At 38.1% G+C, this 18,978-nt stretch overlaps 1 protein-coding gene across 10 annotated transcripts in view; it reads right to left on the bottom strand.

Annotated features, from left to right (window-relative positions):
* Nucleotides 1-18,978, bottom strand: part of greb1l (GREB1 like retinoic acid receptor coactivator) — a 60,616-nt gene that overhangs the window by 14,037 nt on the left and 27,601 nt on the right. For 5 of the 10 annotated variants that reach the window (XM_044133969.1, XM_044133968.1, XM_044133970.1 and 2 more), the window contains exons 2-15: nt 17,238-17,355; nt 11,250-11,397; nt 8,033-8,224; nt 7,724-7,900; nt 7,392-7,568; nt 6,747-6,893; nt 6,270-6,392; nt 3,645-3,782; nt 3,406-3,531; nt 2,362-2,499; nt 1,985-2,170; nt 1,121-1,420; nt 904-1,032; nt 507-641 (exon numbers count right to left, since the gene is read on the bottom strand). In XM_044133969.1, coding sequence (XP_043989904.1) covers nt 507-641; nt 904-1,032; nt 1,121-1,420; nt 1,985-2,170; nt 2,362-2,499; nt 3,406-3,531; nt 3,645-3,782; nt 6,270-6,392; nt 6,747-6,893; nt 7,392-7,568; nt 7,724-7,900; nt 8,033-8,224; nt 11,250-11,394 — 2,113 coding nt within the window. In that variant the 5' untranslated portion in view covers nt 11,395-11,397; nt 17,238-17,355. The remainder of the gene's footprint in view (nt 1-506; nt 642-903; nt 1,033-1,120; nt 1,421-1,984; nt 2,171-2,361; nt 2,500-3,405; nt 3,532-3,644; nt 3,783-6,269; nt 6,393-6,746; nt 6,894-7,391; nt 7,569-7,723; nt 7,901-8,032; nt 8,225-11,249; nt 11,398-17,237; nt 17,356-18,978) is intronic. The other 5 variants (XM_044133976.1, XM_044133978.1, XM_044133975.1 and 2 more) reach the window with 4 other exon arrangements.

Genomic DNA, 18,978 nt, shown 5'->3' with positions numbered 1-18,978 from the left:
TTACAAATCCAGAGTAATTTTTGTGAATTCTGTTCTTTTTCAATGGTAATCAATGAACTAATAAATGAAGCAGAAAATTATTTATTGTTTTAGGTCCAAAAACGGCTCTCAGATGGTTGCCTTATTTTTGGGTCAAATGTTTTGTTTTTGTTTGTTAGCATGGGAGATGTCTTAGTTTACTCCTAGCAGCAGCAATGAAAATGTTTTACAAAATCTTTTGGTATATTTAGCCAAATTTTAAAGATAGAGGGATTTATCTCTGTTTTGGAGAACATTATGTGTACCCTCGCCACCAGCCACCACGACAAATAATAATTAACTTCTAATTAATGGTCTAATGTTTATGGATTTCACCGTCACATATATCCAGAAATTGTAATAAATTTCAAAACACTGAGGTACTTATTGAGTGGCGTTGTCTTGGTGATCAAATGGCTGCTGAATTCTGGCCAGAAACAAACAAATTAAATTAAAATAAAGGTTACTAGTAAGCAGAGGAGTCCAACCTGTGTCTGGTGGTGGTGACATGCTGGCAGGCTCCTGTGAGTGGATGTTCTCAGTGACATCGCCCTGGAAGGGCTGGATGACCTGTCCTTTCCGTCTGCGCTGATATCGGACGAGCTGCTTGTCAAGATTGTCCCCTGAAAGAAAAAAAAGGTAAAAACAGTGGCCATAATGACATAGAGAAGCAAGCACGACTTGAGCATAAATCTGATACACAGGACTCTTTATCCTGGATCATCTCTATGTTGTGCAATGAAGCACTCAAACTGTTTTATTTATCTTACAGAGAAGAGCAGCTTGTAGATTAGACATGTTTACCTATTTCAATAAATAAATAACATGACTCAATATAGTTCTATACTTAAGCAATAACATTCTCAGGCAGACAACAAAACCTACCAAGCGAGGTTGTTTTGAAATGAGATGCCAGGACACCAACTTTCCCTGTGATGAGTTCGTAGCTGATTTCCTTCAGAAACTCATTGGTTGTGAGCATTCCTTCAGCTAAAGCGCGTGCTTGGTACTTTCCTGAAGGGAAAACGAGAATTAAAATTAGCTGAACAAACTGTGTGCAAGTTGATTGTGAAAATGAGAAAAATAGTACTTTAGGACTCACCTAAAACAAGCACACAGAACTCGTTGCCATTCATTTTCGAGGCACATATAATGACAACGTAGGTTGGCAGGCGCTGCTGATGCTGAGGACCCTCACTGAGAGAGCGGAGGGACTCAGAAATTCCCTCCCCCAAAGAATTGTGGGTTACCACGACCTGCACGCTGCCCCCGGAGACACTCGCTTCCAGTCGAGCCAGCCATGGAAGCTGGGATGGGGAGATGGCCGGATTCCCAGGACAGCACAGCATGGCCTTTAAGACGATCTGCTCCAGCTCCTCCCTCAGAGGAATCTGGTTTGAAGCTGCAGCGGCGGTTGAAATAAAGAAATAACTTCATCAGGTTCCTTTGCTTACTGAGTGAATTAGAAAATCACTCAGATGATTCAATTATTTTATTCCCATAATTTGCCTCAAAAAGTTAATTAATTGAGTAGTTATATTATGCAGATTTGAATATCTTGAGCGTTTATTCATGTTATGTTTTACACTATTAAGTTTAATCCAAAATTTAAAAAATCTTAATATTTTACAAAAGCCTATAAAATAGGAGCTTTGATACAAGAAATAGGCTATGATCCAGTCATCTTTAAAGATGACTGGATCATCTCTTCACAGAGAGTTGCATCCAAGTCTGTTGATGAAAATTTCCTCAGTAGAAAAAAAATGGAATAAGCAACACTTTTAAAGAAAACTGGGCTGAATTGAAGATTTAAAAATACCACTTTGTTTGCAATTTATGTATGAAACAAGATATTTGCCTTTTACAGTAATTTACTTAAATAACTTCTATGTAATTTTCAGATTAAGTTGATGTGAATGCTGCTTCTTTTTTTTGGTAATTACATACTTAACAAGCAGCTGCTTACCTAAACGTGCAAGATACTGCAAGGTGAGCAGGATCATCATCTCCACACTGAGCATCTGGCTACTGTGGAGACCCAATGTCTCCAGGTTTTTTTCTGTCAGCTGGCTGCTCTTATAGCAGCTGACCAGCAGGGGGCTCACCACTATATTGCCAACGTTCCCATAGAAATAAGGTAAAGTGCCATGCCCTAAAGAGAAACATAGTCATGAATAAAACAGTGAAAGAAAGTGTTTGTGTTCATACATACAATATCCTCCAAAAGATGCTTTCTCCATGCACAAATACAACAGATTTCATCGTTTCATTGTGTTTGCTTTGCCTGACAGAGTGGATTGAATGTGTTTAGTATAAAACAGTTGAGTGAAAAGAAACTTCTACCAATGAGGATGACGGGACGAACGCCTGAAGAGTTGAGCAGGTTTTCAGGAACGATGACCGTTTCTCCTGCGTTGATAGGCTGGGGCTGAATGACACCAGCTGCCAGCGGCTGAGGAGAGGACACAGCTAATACAGAACCTGGAGGAAAATTAAGAAAGAGTCAGTGCTCGCACATATAAAAATGATTATTAATTACATTTATTTGACAGCTGCAGATACAACGACTATTTTGTTGTTTTGGTTATTGCTGTTTTGACATTTAAGGAAAAAGAAATAGAAAATGTAATTTTTCTGAAACATAGCAAAAGTCTACATGTTTCTCCCAGAAAAGATCAAAGCAGACCCTAATTTTAAAACAATGATACGGTTAAAAGCGTTATACTTTAAAGTCAGAGAAAGAAAACAAGTTTTTAATAAAAAGAAATGAGCATGTTTATATGATGAAAAGCGCATCAGTTCGATGTAAAGCATGGTAGAGGATCTGTAATACTGAGGGCCAATTAACCTTTGAAATCCCTCTCTTGCTGAAATATGCAATGCAAACAACTTTCATTTGACTCTGTCTGATGTCTGACCTTGTGATTTTTGAACTATTATTTCTTGCAGTGGGATTTTCCACACTGAGAGAAAGTACTAAAAATGAAGGTTTGATTATTCCAGATTTTTATTGTTGGAGCTAATAATAATGGAGAGTGATACAGTTGTGTGTCAACTCCTATTACATAATAACTAGACAGCTTCCCCAAGAGTAAAATTATCAACATTATTTTGGCACAAAGTAGTCCTGCTCTATCTCCATGGCCACAGAGTGAATCATCCTTAACAACCAGAGGAGCTATGTGACGTCAGGGGAAAATCATCTCCACACAGGAGGGATGGAGAGCCACAGGAGGGAAAGACAAAATTTATGTCTCTAAAAGAACAGAGACTGTGCTCACAGGGTCACAGACAGACATTTGGACAGTCACTTAAAAAGCTTTGCAGAGCAATACTAGTCAAAAGTAGAATCTATTTTTTTTTAAATATAGGGCTGAGAAAAAAAACCTGGAGAGCCAACTATTGGGCGGATTGCCGGCACAGGGACAGCCGTTGGTGGGACTGGGACCAAGGTGCTGGGATGCCAGCTGCGATGGCGCTTCTTCGGGGGACCGGAGTTCATTGCAGAGGATACTGATCATCAAACAGAGACCAGAAACAACGTTACATACAAATAGCACAGATCAGAACAAAGACAAGCTGAAGACGAAAGAAAAATAACAGAGAGAAAAAGAAAAAGGGCCTACCAGGACTGTCTCCTAAATCAGGAGTGCGATACCCCTGAGCCTGAGGAACCAAGGAGACCTGTGAGGGGCTCAGCAAAGAAGTGTGGACATCAACACCCAGGCCGTTGGTTGGACCGTTCACCCTAAGAGCCGTGGGTACTGCAAGCACACACATGCACACAGAGCACATTAAATTAATAAATCACATACAGCACCTTCCTGAAGTATTCAAACCATTCAGAGATTTACAAGCAAAAATCTGAAAAATGTTGTGAGCATATATATTCAATCACCTTGAATAGATACTTAGTGGACTTGTTGTTTGATAATACTAGTAATACAATTTACCTAACACTTGTCTTCATTTAAAGCTCTAGGTCTTATGCAGTTATATTTCTATTAGCTTTCCACTGACTATAATGTTTGTGCAATCTTCTTTCAAAGTAGCTCCAGCTCAGGCGAATTGGATGTGAACAATAATCGTTTTTTAGGTACTGACAGACTTTCAATAATCGTCTTACAAATGATTGTGCTTTGTTCTAAACCATTCTGAAAATATGTTCAGTGTTATTCTCCAGGTGAAACATGAAACTCTGCCCCAGTTTTAAGCTTCCAACAGGATTTCTTCCTGCGTTATCTGACTCTGACAAACTTCCCTAACTTGCTGAAGAAAAGCCTCCCAGAGCAGGATGCTTTTACTGAAAGATTGTTGCTATTTTTGATCCCACTACAAAATGCTTTCATCTGACAAAAGTGTCTGCATTGAAATGTTTACCATCTTTCTCTCAACAGATTAAACAATTATGCCACTTTCCTTTAAGGGCTAAAATTGGAGGAAGAACAACTAAAAGCTGCCCTGCCAGCTGATTCTCTCGCCTGAAAATTCATTTGACCTGAGAATTCAGCTGTAAAGTGGTAAAATGTGAAAAGGTCCACGAGCTGTGAGTGCTTTTCCAAGGCACTGGAGTACTGCTGCAAGCACATTCTCACTCCTTAATGGTAACATAATGCATAGTCATTGCACAGATCATTCCATTTCTTTTAGAGCTGCATAATTAGCATGATATGGAGGCCCTTCCTGCATAAAATGCTTACCAGAAATAGGGTTTAGCTTATCAACAGTTTGCATCACAATGTCAGAGGGAAGGTGGGGGATGGTCACCATACTCCCAAGCAGCAGTCCCATGCCTGCAGGTCAGGGTCTCACGCTCTGTTACAGCCTGTTAGGCAAAGGTTTGTCAACATTTTCCACGCTGACATGACTTCATGTCCTGTCACTCTTCTCACAAGACCCTACATGTGTAAAATAAATACTTTAAAGCTTGCATGGATCGGCGTCGCAGAACTGGATAGTGCACTAACCTAAACTGCCAGGTTTCCCCAGGCAAAACTAATGAAATTTAGAATAAGCAAAGCTGGATTTATGGTGAGGCTGAAAGATTCCTACACCTTTTGGAATTCACCATGTTTCCTTTCTTTAAAGGAATCTGAGGCACTTTTCAGTCATTAAGTCCTCACCCTGCCTCTTAGCTAACACACCCACCTCATCTGCACCTGTTCCCACTATTTACACTCAAGTCACACCCAGCCTGTACCAAAAAAAAAAAAAAAAAAAAAAAAAGCTGACAATGATCATGGACTGCTGAATCAGCTATAAAGTAGCAGTGAGTTGTGCAAAAAGCTGCTAAATAAAACAATTAACAGTAAGAAAAATGGAGCCTTATCCATGTCAAAGCGTTAATATATTCAGACAGAAAGGGCCTAATGACTTTAGTTACTTTCTGAAGCCTTGTTTTCTATCTGCTTTAAAAGGACTTTTAGTGGGTTTTTTTATTTTCTCCATTGGTCAACCAACCACTTGACAATTTCTCCTTCTTCATTTACCGTCAGCTCTGCCCTCTGTTAAAACATCAGAACATGGCAGTGAGTTTCTGTTAACTTAATAGTGTTAAATAAAAATCAACACTAGTTTTCATAGGCAAGTCCAGAACTTATGAACAAAGTCCTGGACCGAAGCCATTCAGCATATATATGCACATATTTTCCTTGAGCATGTAATTGTCTGCAGAGGACAAACAATAAATTTAAATGAGTCAGGACTAACAGTGGGTTATTGATTTCCTATACCTGCATGTCTGTTACAATAGGACATTTTCCCCATCTCATACCCACAGTGCGTGCAAGATGCTGCAACACCAATCATTATGTGTAGCCTTTGCTTGTCAATATCACAACCTTGTAAAACGCCTAATGGGTAGCAAGGCCTTAAGAAAATCATTACAGCGTTTCTTCCTCCAATATTGATTGGTGTGCACGCACACGCCTGTGTTTGTGTGTGCAACTTGATTTGGGAGTGTGTCTAAAGAGGCCAAAGCAGAGGTTAATCTTTGGCTTGTGGTCAGCAACGACTCCTTTTTGATGCACCACATAAAGCAACTGCCTGTATCTAAGCAACGTCTTTCAGCGTAAATGACGGGGTCAGTTGTGTACAGGTCGATGCAGTTGCTCAGTCCTTTTAAATGTCCAGCGAGTGTAAGTAATGTTTGGATTTAATTGTGTTTTTAAGATTCAAATTTATATCAAAATACAAGGTGAACTGTTAATAATGTGGGAAAAAGTTATTTGTACAAGGGAAACAGTCTTTACCTATTGGCAACGTTTTGTTTCCGGGAGTGGAGGCCAGAGGTTTGAGGAAACTACAGTCCCTTCCAAGATCCTGACTGCCAAAAAAGACAGAGGAAGCTTGTGCCATCCGAGTGGGCGGGGAATCTAGAGCGAAAACAAAAACAGTTTGAAGAAACTCTTCAGAACCACTGTGTAAAGTTCAAGTGTGAGAATTTTTGTTCATAATCTGGCTGTCCATGAAACATTCAGAAAGCTGTAACCTTCCTCCATTCTTCTTATTGATCCAATAGATTTCATTGAACTTAAAAATAATTATGAGTCACACTGGTGAGACCAGAGGAAAATCTTACAAAGTCCTGGACGGAAGCTGTTCAACACATTTAACACAATGGCTCCATTCAAATATCAGGTTTGAGTGGAACTCAAATGCATCATTTGTGAGTCTGAGCCAGATTTCTCTTAACAAAAGAGTTTAATGCTGCAAACACACAGCCTCACCTGAGAGGGAGAAGGGGGACGAGCTGTGTCCACTGGTGCCACCGTTTTCTTTGCTGCTCAGAGACGAGGATGAACTCGGTTTGGAGGTCAAGACGCCGCTGGAAAACTGCCGGGTTTTACTGTCTAGGAAAGCAAGCAGAGGACAAACTGTACATTGTTGCACATCATTAGTGATTAACTGTTTTGTTTTTGAGCAATAAGAACACACAACATCCCCTGAAGCTTTTTATTTAATTTTGAGAAATTAAAGAAATAGTTTTTGCACTGAGTACATATGCAAAAATTATTCACCTGTCATCAACTACTTAAAAGATTAACATAAAAGAATATTATTATTCTATTAATTAGACATACTAAAACGTGAGTGATTTTGCATGAAGCCCAATCTCAGCTGCAGCCACCAGCACACAAAATGTTTCAGACATAGGATGTGTTTATCCAAATAAAAAATAAATAAAATGACTGCATTTAATTTTTTTGCTATTTAAAAGAAATATTTTTAAGTAGAACAGTTAAATTTTATTTTATTTCAAATTTGGCAAAAAAAAATATGTGTAACGTACTGAGCTCAAATAACATGTCTGAACATTTATGTGCCATACTATACAGATGTATAATTCCTGCATTCAGCAAGGAGGTCCTTACCTTTCCAGCAGATAAGGGGTCCTTTGCACAGAGCACCCTGTGAATTCTTCACCAGGTAGTATTTTAAGTGCTTCTGCTTCTTGGGTTGGGTGGATAACTTCAGGTTGATGTGATTAGAAAACTCTGTGAAATATCTGAAACCCTTTTCACCACAGCCAACACAGTTTCCTGAAAAACCTGGTAGAAAAAGTAAACAATGTAGGAATTACTACGTTATTTTCTAAACCTATTACCTGAGTTTTGTAGTGCAGTTGTTTGGCCAGCGCCGAGTACTCATTTCACCAAGAGCACTAAAAATGATAATCTGTCTGAGATCGTGAGGGCAGACCGACCTAAAAGTGCATTTTTCCCATTCTCGTCGGGCAAAAAGCGGCGGTCCACGGCACACACCAGAATGTGCTCGGGGATGCTGGGAGACTTGGCACCGACTAGCTCGAAGCCTGCTGGGACTTCAATGGGCTCTGCTGCTATGGTGACGAGACGGAGGTCCTTTCCAGCTTGACAAAATCCTGGAGAACGACAATACTTTTTCAGATGAGGTTCAAATCTGAAGTGGGGCCTGTATAACTATCCTGCATTATGAATTTTCTAAAGAGAATGTTTCGGAAAAGTTTTTTTTGTTGTTTTTTTTTAAAGTAAACCTGTTGAGATGATACCATCGAGTGTGCAGCAGCCATCAGGCGCAGGAGTTTGCAGGTAGGGAAGTGGAGGGCTGCTGCTGTCGGAGTCATCATCATCCTCCAGCTCCTCCAGATCATTGGAAGAGTGACTGTTCAGAGGATCCTGACCCTCCTCACCCTGGAGTGGCATGTCAGCTTTTGACTTTACATCTGCTGGAAACATCCCATGTGATTATTGTCACCAGAGCAATTTTCACATCAAGTCAAACCGTTTTCTAACTCCTTTCATAAATAAATGTAGAACAATCCTTATTATTGACAGCCCAGGAGCAATTGCAGCCACAAAGTACAAAGTACCATGCATTGTTTTTAGTGACTGTGATAAACCAACACAAATGAGTCCATAATTTTAAGTGGAAGAAAAAAAGAGTACAATATTTTCAACATTATTTACAACCGTGGAGTGTATTTGAATTCATCTCCCCGTACACCTAAAAGTGAAATCTAGTCCAACCCTTTGCCTCCAAAAGAGTCCTATGTGGTTAAGCGAGTCCATGCAGGGGTGTCAAACTCCAGTCCTCAAGGGCCGCTGTCCTTTGGTTTTTAGATGTGCCACAAGTACAAAACACCAGAATGAAATGGCTTAATTACCTCCTCCTTGTGTAGATCAGTTCTCCAGAGCCTTGCTAATTACCTAATTATTCTATACAGGTGTGGTGCAGCAGAGGCACATCTAAAAGTTGCAGGACACCGGCCCTTGAGGACTGGAGTTTGACACCCCTGCTCTAATAGGACTCGAACCATTGGTCGCTGAGCTCCGAGAGCGCTGCATTATCCACTGAACTATATCGGCAAAAAACAAGTCTGGATTAACTGGTGACATTTTCAGAATCTCAGTTTGAGTGAAGATTTCCACCCGTTTCTCATGTAAAAGTATATAAGACAATAGTTTTTTCAGCATTGTCTCTTATAGTTGAGTGTTAAGAGTCACTTGATGAAAAGAATAAATATGTTTATTTAAATTACGAGAAAAAATATCAACAATAAAGACGAAATGACACTTTCACATAGAAAGTGTCATTTCTATGTGAAATGACACATATAAATGTGTCATTTCTATGTGTCATAGAAATGACACATACAGAAGACATGTACAGAAGACATGGTAGCCATGTCTTCTGTAAGTAAACTCAACTCCCAACTCTATAATTATAAATAAATTATAGCATGTTACAAAAACAGTGTTTAAAAAGATTTCGCTGTAGTTTCTGTAGATTTATAATTGAAATATCATACAATATGAGGGAGATGTGAAAAACAACATAGCCAGTAGATCTTTTTTAACATTTTATTTTTAATCCCTCGGCTTTTCAACACTTATGTTGGCTTTCAGGGATTAATCTTTGCTTTGAGATCTGTTTATAGCATCTTTTGATCTTCCTTTGATGAGTTTCAACCTCTGAAGCAACACAGAAATCAGGACAAGTTCTGCGTAATTTACCTGTCTTGGTGATTTTGCAGATTAATGTAAAAATAAAAAAGGGGGAGGCAACATACCATGTAAGACCAATAAAAGTGTTTCTAATTAGTTATTCTCGAGATCTTAATGTGTGTCTTACGGATTCGGATAGTATTTTTGCAAAAATTTGTAGTTTTTTAAGCTTAGCGCATTGTTTACTTCCTGGTTCGGTAAAGGGGTCCTAAAGCCACGCCCACATAAACATCTGCGTCTTCCAGATGCCACCACCAGTTAATTTAGCCACCAGTTAATCTATAACACCGGATTTGATCCAAAAAAAAACACACCAGGCTAGAAGTGTTAAGTAAATCACATTACAGGAACTTGAGAGTCAATTCCAATGTTTTACTGATCAGTGCCGGTTACAAAAAGCTAAAAAAAAACCTTCCGCTTAGGTTTACATTGCAGCTGTTCATAAAATGAAATTAATTTATTCTGGTGAACCTGAATGTGAGTGGGTTTGTCGTGTTACTCATTGTTACGCTCCAATGCGGTGTTTTCGAAGCGAACTCAACGCTGCTCTGTAGAAACTTGTTTTGAAATATAATTTTCACATGCAACATTAAACATATTTGCTTTAAATGGGATTTATAGTAAAGTTTCGCTAAAAATGTTGTCACACAAATAGCATTTTTCAACAGGCATCAACACAGCCACCTACAATTTAGAAACACCTGCGGTGCACACAGGTTTCAACCAGTTTATTTAGCCACCAGTTAATCTATAACACCGGCTTCCTGAGCTAACATGGTGCACATTTATGTGGATATGTTTGAATCACCGGATTTACACAGCATGACTAAACCTAGCATAGAAGTGAAAGATAAGCGGTATCACCAACGTAACCCAGAGCTGCTAACACGATGTTAGCTAGTCAGTTGTCTCATAGTAAGAGAAAAGTACCGCTTACCGTTCTTTGTGCAACTTCAAATGCCGAACAGCTGGAAGTTGTATCTCCACCTGAGATCCTGGTCTTGCAGGTTTTGCATGTTTCACTCCGTTTTTAGTTGGGTATTTCATGATTGATTGTACTCAAAAGAAATTACTCACAGGAGCATATCTGCTTTAAGAGTTTTGTCGCCTCTCGTTTTTCCCCCCGTTACTTTTAAATCCTGTTCATTTGATTGGTTATACTGCAGCTTAAGCACACATACATATGGAGTGTGGAAAAAGAGGGACGGTCTGCGCTTATTAATACAGAATGAGTAAAATGACTTAATGGGGCCACTTTATAAATACTATGTGTTTTAAATTTTAAGACGAAAGCTTAAGTCTTTTCAAGTAAACAGCTTCAAGTCAATTCAAGTCCTAAGTCAATGGTGTGAAAGTCAAAGTCAAGTCCGATTCTTGATTTTAATGACTCGAGTCCCCACCTCTGGGTGAGACTTTACATTACACTACATTTGAACACCATGCATTGTTTTCAATAAACATTCCAATGACGCATGACTTTGTGTTGTTTTATCACTTATCCCCTCTCTCCAAAAATTTACTCTAAAGTTTGTTCTTAAAACATAGCCGAAATGACAAAAATACATTTATTTGCCTTTTAGGGCAACAATATTGTAAATGTGTTTTAATTTAATAAATAATAATAACGAGGGGGGAAAAGAACACTTTTCTCCATTTAAAATCTAAATGTGGAAAATTCTTTATTAAATTAAGATTGTTAAAGTTAAAAGTCAGATCATGTTTTTCTTTGTCTACGGAGGACTCTACCTGGATATGCCTCCGGCTCCAAGTAGAGTTGTGTAAAGATGGGCTGCGGATCTCCGCTACTGGAGCGCAGCGACGCTTCGATCGAGTTGTGGAGAGCCTCCTCGAAACGAGCAGACTTCAGCTGCCCCGCGTACGAATTTCCCATTATCTGTGACAGTACAAAGAAAAAGGGGGCAGCAAGGTGAGCAATGTGCAACATCAGCTAATGGATTTAGCATCTTACATTCTATAATAAGAGAAAGCTTCATCTACGGCAAAGCAACCACAAACCCCTTTTTCTGCTGAGAAATAGCTTACTATGACTTGATTTAAAACTTTGTTCACAACCAAAAGTAAATGCAACCGGATATTTAGCCAAAAACGTGATATAATTAGCAGTAATTACACTTCACACATGAAGCTATATTTAATGTTTGTTTTGCTTTATTCTGCTGTGGAATATTAAAATAACTTGACTTGGCAGTTTTATACAACGGGAACCATTTCACTTTTTACATATTTAAAATGGAATATAAAGTTCAGTTAGATTCTGCCCATCAAAACAAAATGGCTGAAGCCAGTGGCTTTTTCACAATCATTTCTGGTCCTTCTCAGCCTTCTGTCCGCTGTGTCACTGTGCCTTCAGTGCCCCGACCTGCCCCACCACCCCCAGTGTCCACTGCGGGACATCTGCCGAGGTCGGGCCTGTGTGGAGCTGTGATTGGCTGGCTCTCTGGTGCCAGGTGGCAGCTGAACAGAGGTCTGAGAGTTATTTAAAAAAAAAAAAAAAAAAAAAAAAAGCAAGAGGAGGAGACAGAAGAGAGAGAAAGCAAAACACATGCAACTAAAAATGAATAATAGCTATGATCTAGTGGAGTTTTCTTTTCCAACTCTCATATTTTTAGTTTTGTCAAAACACATCAAAGCTGTTCCTAACCTAGGCAGTCAAACTGAGAGATAAAAAGCAGAAGACTAAAATAAAACGTGGGGGTTGGCCGCTTTCCTGACACACACGTTTGACCTGAAATGCCTCTTTCATGTTTGTCCTCGGAATACATTCGACTGGTGCAGACCACTGTTGTGGTAAACACCACAAGAGCCAAAAAGAGGAGGTCTAGCTTGGATACCTCAAGTGTATCAGAAAAAAATGTCTAATCTTATTATTATTTGTTTTTTAATCTTCTCATTAAATCTGGCAGAGATTTCTTGCAGCTTTTGAATGTCATATAAATGGCCTAAACTAGACCAAATTATTTTGTTTAAAAATCAGTTGAATAAATTATGTGGGTTTTTTTGGCCGTTTTTTTTTTTTTTTTTTTTTGCATCTTGCTTCCTTCAAACTTTAAATGATGGAAAATATGTTAAGGTACAGCTTTTCTTCAGAAGATAATGGAATTTATTTACAAATTAAAACCAAGCTTAATTTAAACATGTCAAGTCATTAGTTCTCTTGAGACTGAAGCATTTTTAACTGAGTCTGAGATTCTTACCCTATAAAACCCTTTGATAAAAATCTGACTTAATTGTTTATTGACAAAATAAATTTGCACAAAAGGTATAGCATAATTTAATACATTTAATTTAAAAAAAAAAAAAAAACTCTTACTCAGATTGCAAACCAAATAATTACTCATATTGTGACACATAAGTCACTTTCACATTATTTTTTCAGTCTTTGACCTAAATCTAGATCAAAGACAGAATAGGGGGGTTGAAGTCAACCCACTTACAACATCCCCCAGATCCACCTTAGCAGATAAGAACAAACCCATAAACACCATGAATTGTAAGCAGAAAATCAGCATGATTTTACATATGGTAAGTCTGAGAAATATGTTGATCAGGAGGACCTGATGCAGTTAATAATATGTTAGTTGCATGTCACAGGGGTAGTGGATTTTTTTTTTTTACTTGTATTTAAACTGCTGAATGCATTTGAGTAGCCTGAATTAAGATTTTATTCCCTACAAGTGTTGCACACTGCTCTTGTGAATCCGATGAGTTGCAATACTAACTTTGGCTCTGCTGTGTCAGCTGGGTTGTGTCAAAGCAAACAGGCCCTATAATCTGAAGGGAGTTATTTGTATGCTGGGAAAAAAGACAAATTGGTTCATAAAGAGAAGTTTGTACTTGCATTTTTATGTCAGAAATATGTTCTGAATGGGACTAAGTATTTTTACAATAAATGGATACTAGACTTAGAATACATTTCCACGTAAACCAAGATAATATTAACAAATTGTAAACCTTTGTATCACCTATCACTCTTATCAGAGCTACGCTCAGAGTGATGCTCCTCTAGTTCCCACACTATGACTGTCTGTATGTTTTGCATTCAGGAAACCGTTTCAAACAGCTAAGTTTTTTTATGTTTTATAACCGAGAGGACCGTGTTGGACTTGATGAACAGTGTGCAGCAACAGGTGGGGGCACAGCCAGGACTACATCACTCTCCGCTCCACACACTGGGACATTTTCTGGCTTCTAAATGCAACACTGTAAGATGCAAGAATGCTACATTGAAACATTTTTTTGGACATTTGATTAGTATACCTTTTTAAAACTTGATACCCTGTACCATGATGTAACATGTATTTACCGTATTTTCCGGACTATAGAGCGTACCATACAATAAGCCGCACCTACAGTATTTTTGAAAAGATAAATAAATAAATAAAAAACTGGAAAAGTACATATATAAGCCGCACCGGACTATAAGCCGCTGGTATCTCTACCACTCTCAGTTTTCCATAAGGGGGCAGCAGAGGGTCGCGTCCTAATAAATCTGCTGGATTTATTAAGGTGCAGCCTCAACGTCAACAATGGTTTCGTTCACGCCGAACTTGAGTGCAGCGGCTCTATTTCCCTCCTGTACTGCCAGATCGATAGCCCTCAACTTAAAAGCTGCATTATATGGGTTTGAAGAAATTTCTCCGTCGTGCCTGTGCTTGTTCTAAATGAAAATTAGCACTTTCTTCTTTGATTTCCAATTTTGACTTCCAATGATTCACTTCCTGCACCCCTCTGGCGGTTGCCTAAAAATCCACAGAAAAGTCTCACCGGGCTATAAGCCACTTGGTTCAAAGTGTGGGAAAAAAGTAGCGGCTTATAGTCCGAAAAATACGGCAAAGCTTAGAAATGTCCGTGCAACAGGACAAAAACCAAGTCTCTCTTTCACTTTCTATGATATCTGTTCACTTTAAACCAAAGTCAGTGTTCCAGAAATAAATACAGACAGCTATGGAACCAAATCTTTTTAATATCTTGGTGTATGTTAGTATGAGTAACTGGTATTCCTAAGTATAAATATGTGTTAGGTTTTAAATTTTAATTCAAAATTTAAAATAAATGCCAAACATCTGACCATACCTGAAAAATTAGCAATTTAATTTGGTGTTGGGGTAGTGAATTGGGTCTCTAAATCACAAGTTACACACAATGAGTTGGAGCACAGTTTTTTTGACAAACTTAAATCTAAAAAAAAAAAAGCACAATACAAATTAAAGTACTGGAGTATGCTACAAAAATACTTCAAAGAGAATGACCTCACTTAAGTTGATTGCAAAGTGAATTAGACTTTCAAAATTCAAGACCTAACAGCTTACCATGTCTTTGGTGGATATTAGGGCTGAAACGATTCCTCGAATGATTCGAATACTTTGATTATTAAAATCCCTTAAGGAAAATTTACCTGCCTCGAAGCTTTGTTAATTTATAGCACACCTGTTCTGGTGTTCTGTCAGATCACCATGTATGCCGTCAGATCGTCATACATTTAGTATGAACTGACGGGTATATCTGTCAGACGCTGTCATTACCATATGATTTCATTTAATCAGCAACATAACATCATGACCTAGAAGTTAGATCGTCATACACTTTATTATTAACAGCTGTATGACATCCTGACTCAGCGGTTAACTAGTCAGATCATCATCAAGCAACAGGGAGGCGAGTTTTACACGGGAGTGTATTGTAGTTGACTGCAGCTTTAGTTAGTCCCTGCTTTAAATAGACGACAATGCATGTATATCTATCTAGTTATCACTGAAAACACTTTATTGACTTATTTTTGTTGTAACTTGTGATATGCTGAACTGGCAGCTCCTCTCATGGTAGGGCCTCTTAATACGCATGCAAATGCATGCGTACTCATTGCATGTATGTTATTTTGACAGCTTATGATGATCTGACAGAACACCAGCCGTAACATTATTTGCGTTGCATGGAGCTCTGACTTCTGCCTCTGAGTTGTTGGCGAAAGCCAAGTGTTAGCGGCATAATGTCCAATTTTCAAGTTCGGCCCTTGTGGATTTTATTGATTGATGATTAATGTCCGGGTTTTCATTGTTTTTGGGGGACCAATAAGCATCCTTAAAATGACTGGCGTGATGCCTGGCGTACGGCAGCCTTTTTCCTCCAGGAGCTGCTGGTTGAAAGCGAACAGCAGGTAGAGCGATGCAGGAGTATTTATACAGGTAAGCAGATAGACTGAACACGGCAGGCGGCTGAGTAGTTGATGGTCATAGTGTAAGGGTAGCTTTACAGACAAACCTCACAAGAAATTTCATATCATACCGGTCTCAACCAACATGTGGCGGAAATCATATTGGTGGTCTTACATTCGTCATCTATCTGTATCTTCCTATATATATATTATAAAACCTAATGACCATAAAAGTGAGGGTCACATTAGTGCTCAGTCAAGACTATCAAAAAGCTACTGGGTGGCATCAACAGATTGTATGAATTTGACCCTGGGTCACAGTGAGTGAGTGAGATCTTCATTCAAGAGGCCACAGTGGAGAAAACATGAGAACACATCAGGTCTGTGCTGTGTACCACAACTATTTTAAATCTTTCTTCATGTGCTTCTTGTGGCTTCTAGCCTTTGCTCAAGTTTTCTCAAACAGAATGGAGAATGGCATAACTTCAGCTACAGTTACATATCACAAATTACTACCAGCAATCGTGCTGTTTAGGAAGTAGATGAATTCTGTGTTCCAGAAATTAATGTATTTTGTTATGAAATGAATGGGCCAACCCTGGAGCAAAAGCAAAATGCTTTTTTAAATAGACTCCTGAAGTTTAAGAGAGTTTTCACAGTGAGAGTATAAGTGGGTCCTTAACAGATGTGGGCTAGGAGGCCCCTCAGTAAGGAAGAAGACCCCAGATTCCAAGTTTTGTAGCTATAGTCAGAACACTACAAGTTGACTTGAAGCGCGTGCTAGGCTGTGTCTAGAAAGAAACATTTTCTTTCTAAAATGGGAAAGTTTTTAGCTGTTCTCATACCACTTCTACACAGAAACTAAGTTTTTGGGAGCCCAAATGTTTTTCTTTATCTTTTTTAAATAGTTTCCAGAGTGAAAATGGTCTCCTACGGCCATGTAAATAGCAAAAACACATCTTTTATGAAATATTAGCTGACTAACCCAAAATATAACCCCAAAAGTGTCATATATAACTACAATGGCAGATTGCCTTGTAGTTTACTACTTCAATAATCCAACTTGACACAGAGAATTAGCTCGATTTCGTCATCACTTCACTCAAATTTTGTGGTTTGCCATTCTTGTATTCTCACTGTGTTCATCAGTAACCTCATGTGGAAGCTTTAGGTGCATGTCCCATACTTTATTCTTGCTGCCACTTACTGATCTGTGGGAGTAAAACCAGTGTTTTGGACAATTTTTGGTGCTTCGATGTGCTTGAAAATATTTCTGGAAACAGTCTTGTGTAGACTCGAGTTTTACAAACTGACAACCCATTTATAAAAAACCCAAAACAAAACAACATTCGACTGTGGATAGACCCTTTTGGTCAATTAAATTCAATCATGTTTAAAATCTCTGTTTAGATATCATGAAATAATACTAAGTTACTATTTGTTCTGTGTTAAAATAATTCTTAGAATTCCATAGTAGGCTCATACCTAGAATATATACACACACACAAAAGCACAAATTATGATATTTCAGCATAAACAGCATTTAAATAAAGGAAACTTACAATGTCCAACTGTTCCCAAGTTTGAAGGGACTTGTTTACCTCGGCTACATGCTGAATCTCTAATATTCAGCAAAAACCTTCAGATGGGGAAAAGATGTGTCGTTCCTTAGTGAAACACCTACAATAGAAAGAACAGAGAAATTTCTGTTTAGGTCACAAAAATCTCAAGGTTTAGTTTTCCCAAAGACAAAATATACACTGCGCTTGTTAGTAATGGCATTTCAAATAAAAAGAAAATAATTACAATGTGCACCTTTCTTTAAGAATTTGTGGCAGGATCAGTTATTGTGGACTGAGATCTTGCAATATTGAAATATCACAATATTTCCCACAAAAATGCAGTCTGTCTCGTGAAGCCCTATCCAGTAACTGTCAGCATGTGACTTCATATGGTGAATTAAGTGTATAAACAGTTATAATTACTGGATAATCATAGCTATGATTAACCATAACTATGATTACCCAGTAATCATAGTTGCTGGATATGAAAGTCCATGGCTTTAAAGGGTTTTACACTGTTTCCCTGATTCTCAATATTTAGCATAAAATGAAGTACTCGTTGTTGAAGATGCACAATATATGGCAAATACATCGTCCCTGTAACATCCGTGTTTGGCTAATATGTTACAAGTGTTACGAACTTGGATTTGACATGATAATATAATATTTAGCTAGTTGGACAGAATCCCCTGGCAGAGGCTGCTTACACAAACACACACAACGTTGACCAAAATGCTAAAAGTCACAAAGAGATGCAAGCACTGATGAGAATAAGAGAAAAGGGGGGAAAAAAGCACACATCATAATTAATCCCAATTAATTCTATAATTCACACTTAATACCAGCATCACAACATTTTTGAATAAATTCTATATCAATAGATTTTCTAATATTCTTCCCCCCTAGTTGTTGTGTTGACAGAGTTGGCTAAAGCCTTCTCATCAGGCTGAAGCTAATTACTTGCATAATTGCTTACTATAAGCGTTGATGAAACTTCCATGTTTGGAGGGTAGTTGTAAGAAAAAGCAAATAAGATAGACAATATAGGAATAACTTGAAAGAACTACAAGAACTTCTTAGCCATTAAGGTTACTAGAGTTTTAATCTGTTTACAAATTCCTATCAATCCTAAATTAACTCTTATTCAAATTCTAAAATATTGTAATTGATCAAATTTGAACAGGAAATAACCAATGAATTGAGATTATTTCATAATGAACCTATATTATACGTTTGGTATGTTTACGGCATTAAAATCACCTTGCAATTAGACAAGGATGAAAACTGCAATAGACGGACCAAAACATGTGCTATGGGTTGTTTTGCCTCTGGTGTAGAAAATTGTAAAAGAAAAACAAAAAAGCAAAACTGAAATGGTTCCCAAATGATGACTCAGGTTGAGGAGAGTTTTCCAACTGTATGGTGCTTAAAATTATGCATAGCCACCCTTCCCCCTAGCTGCTACACAAGTTGGTTGAAATAACACAAACAAACATGCCTATTTCAACAACGTTACAAAGGATATACTCAGTCCTTATCAGGCCTACTTAATCTGGTTTCACAGATTAAGTAAAGACTTGAAAATTTTAATTAATCTGTGAAACCAATGCATCTTTACCTAAGGTTATTCATCCTAAATAATATCCATCCATGATTTTAAATTAATATAGACAATGATTTTGAGATATTAATGTATCATTACACTTTTATTCAAAGAGACATTATCAACAAGATAGTGCCT

This window comes from Gambusia affinis, linkage group LG12 (genome assembly GCF_019740435.1).
Source record: "Gambusia affinis linkage group LG12, SWU_Gaff_1.0, whole genome shotgun sequence".
In the NCBI taxonomy this organism is placed as follows: Eukaryota; Metazoa; Chordata; class Actinopteri; order Cyprinodontiformes; family Poeciliidae; genus Gambusia; species Gambusia affinis.
Note: the sequence above shows the minus strand (reverse complement) of the source record. Positions and strands in the feature narration are given on the sequence as shown.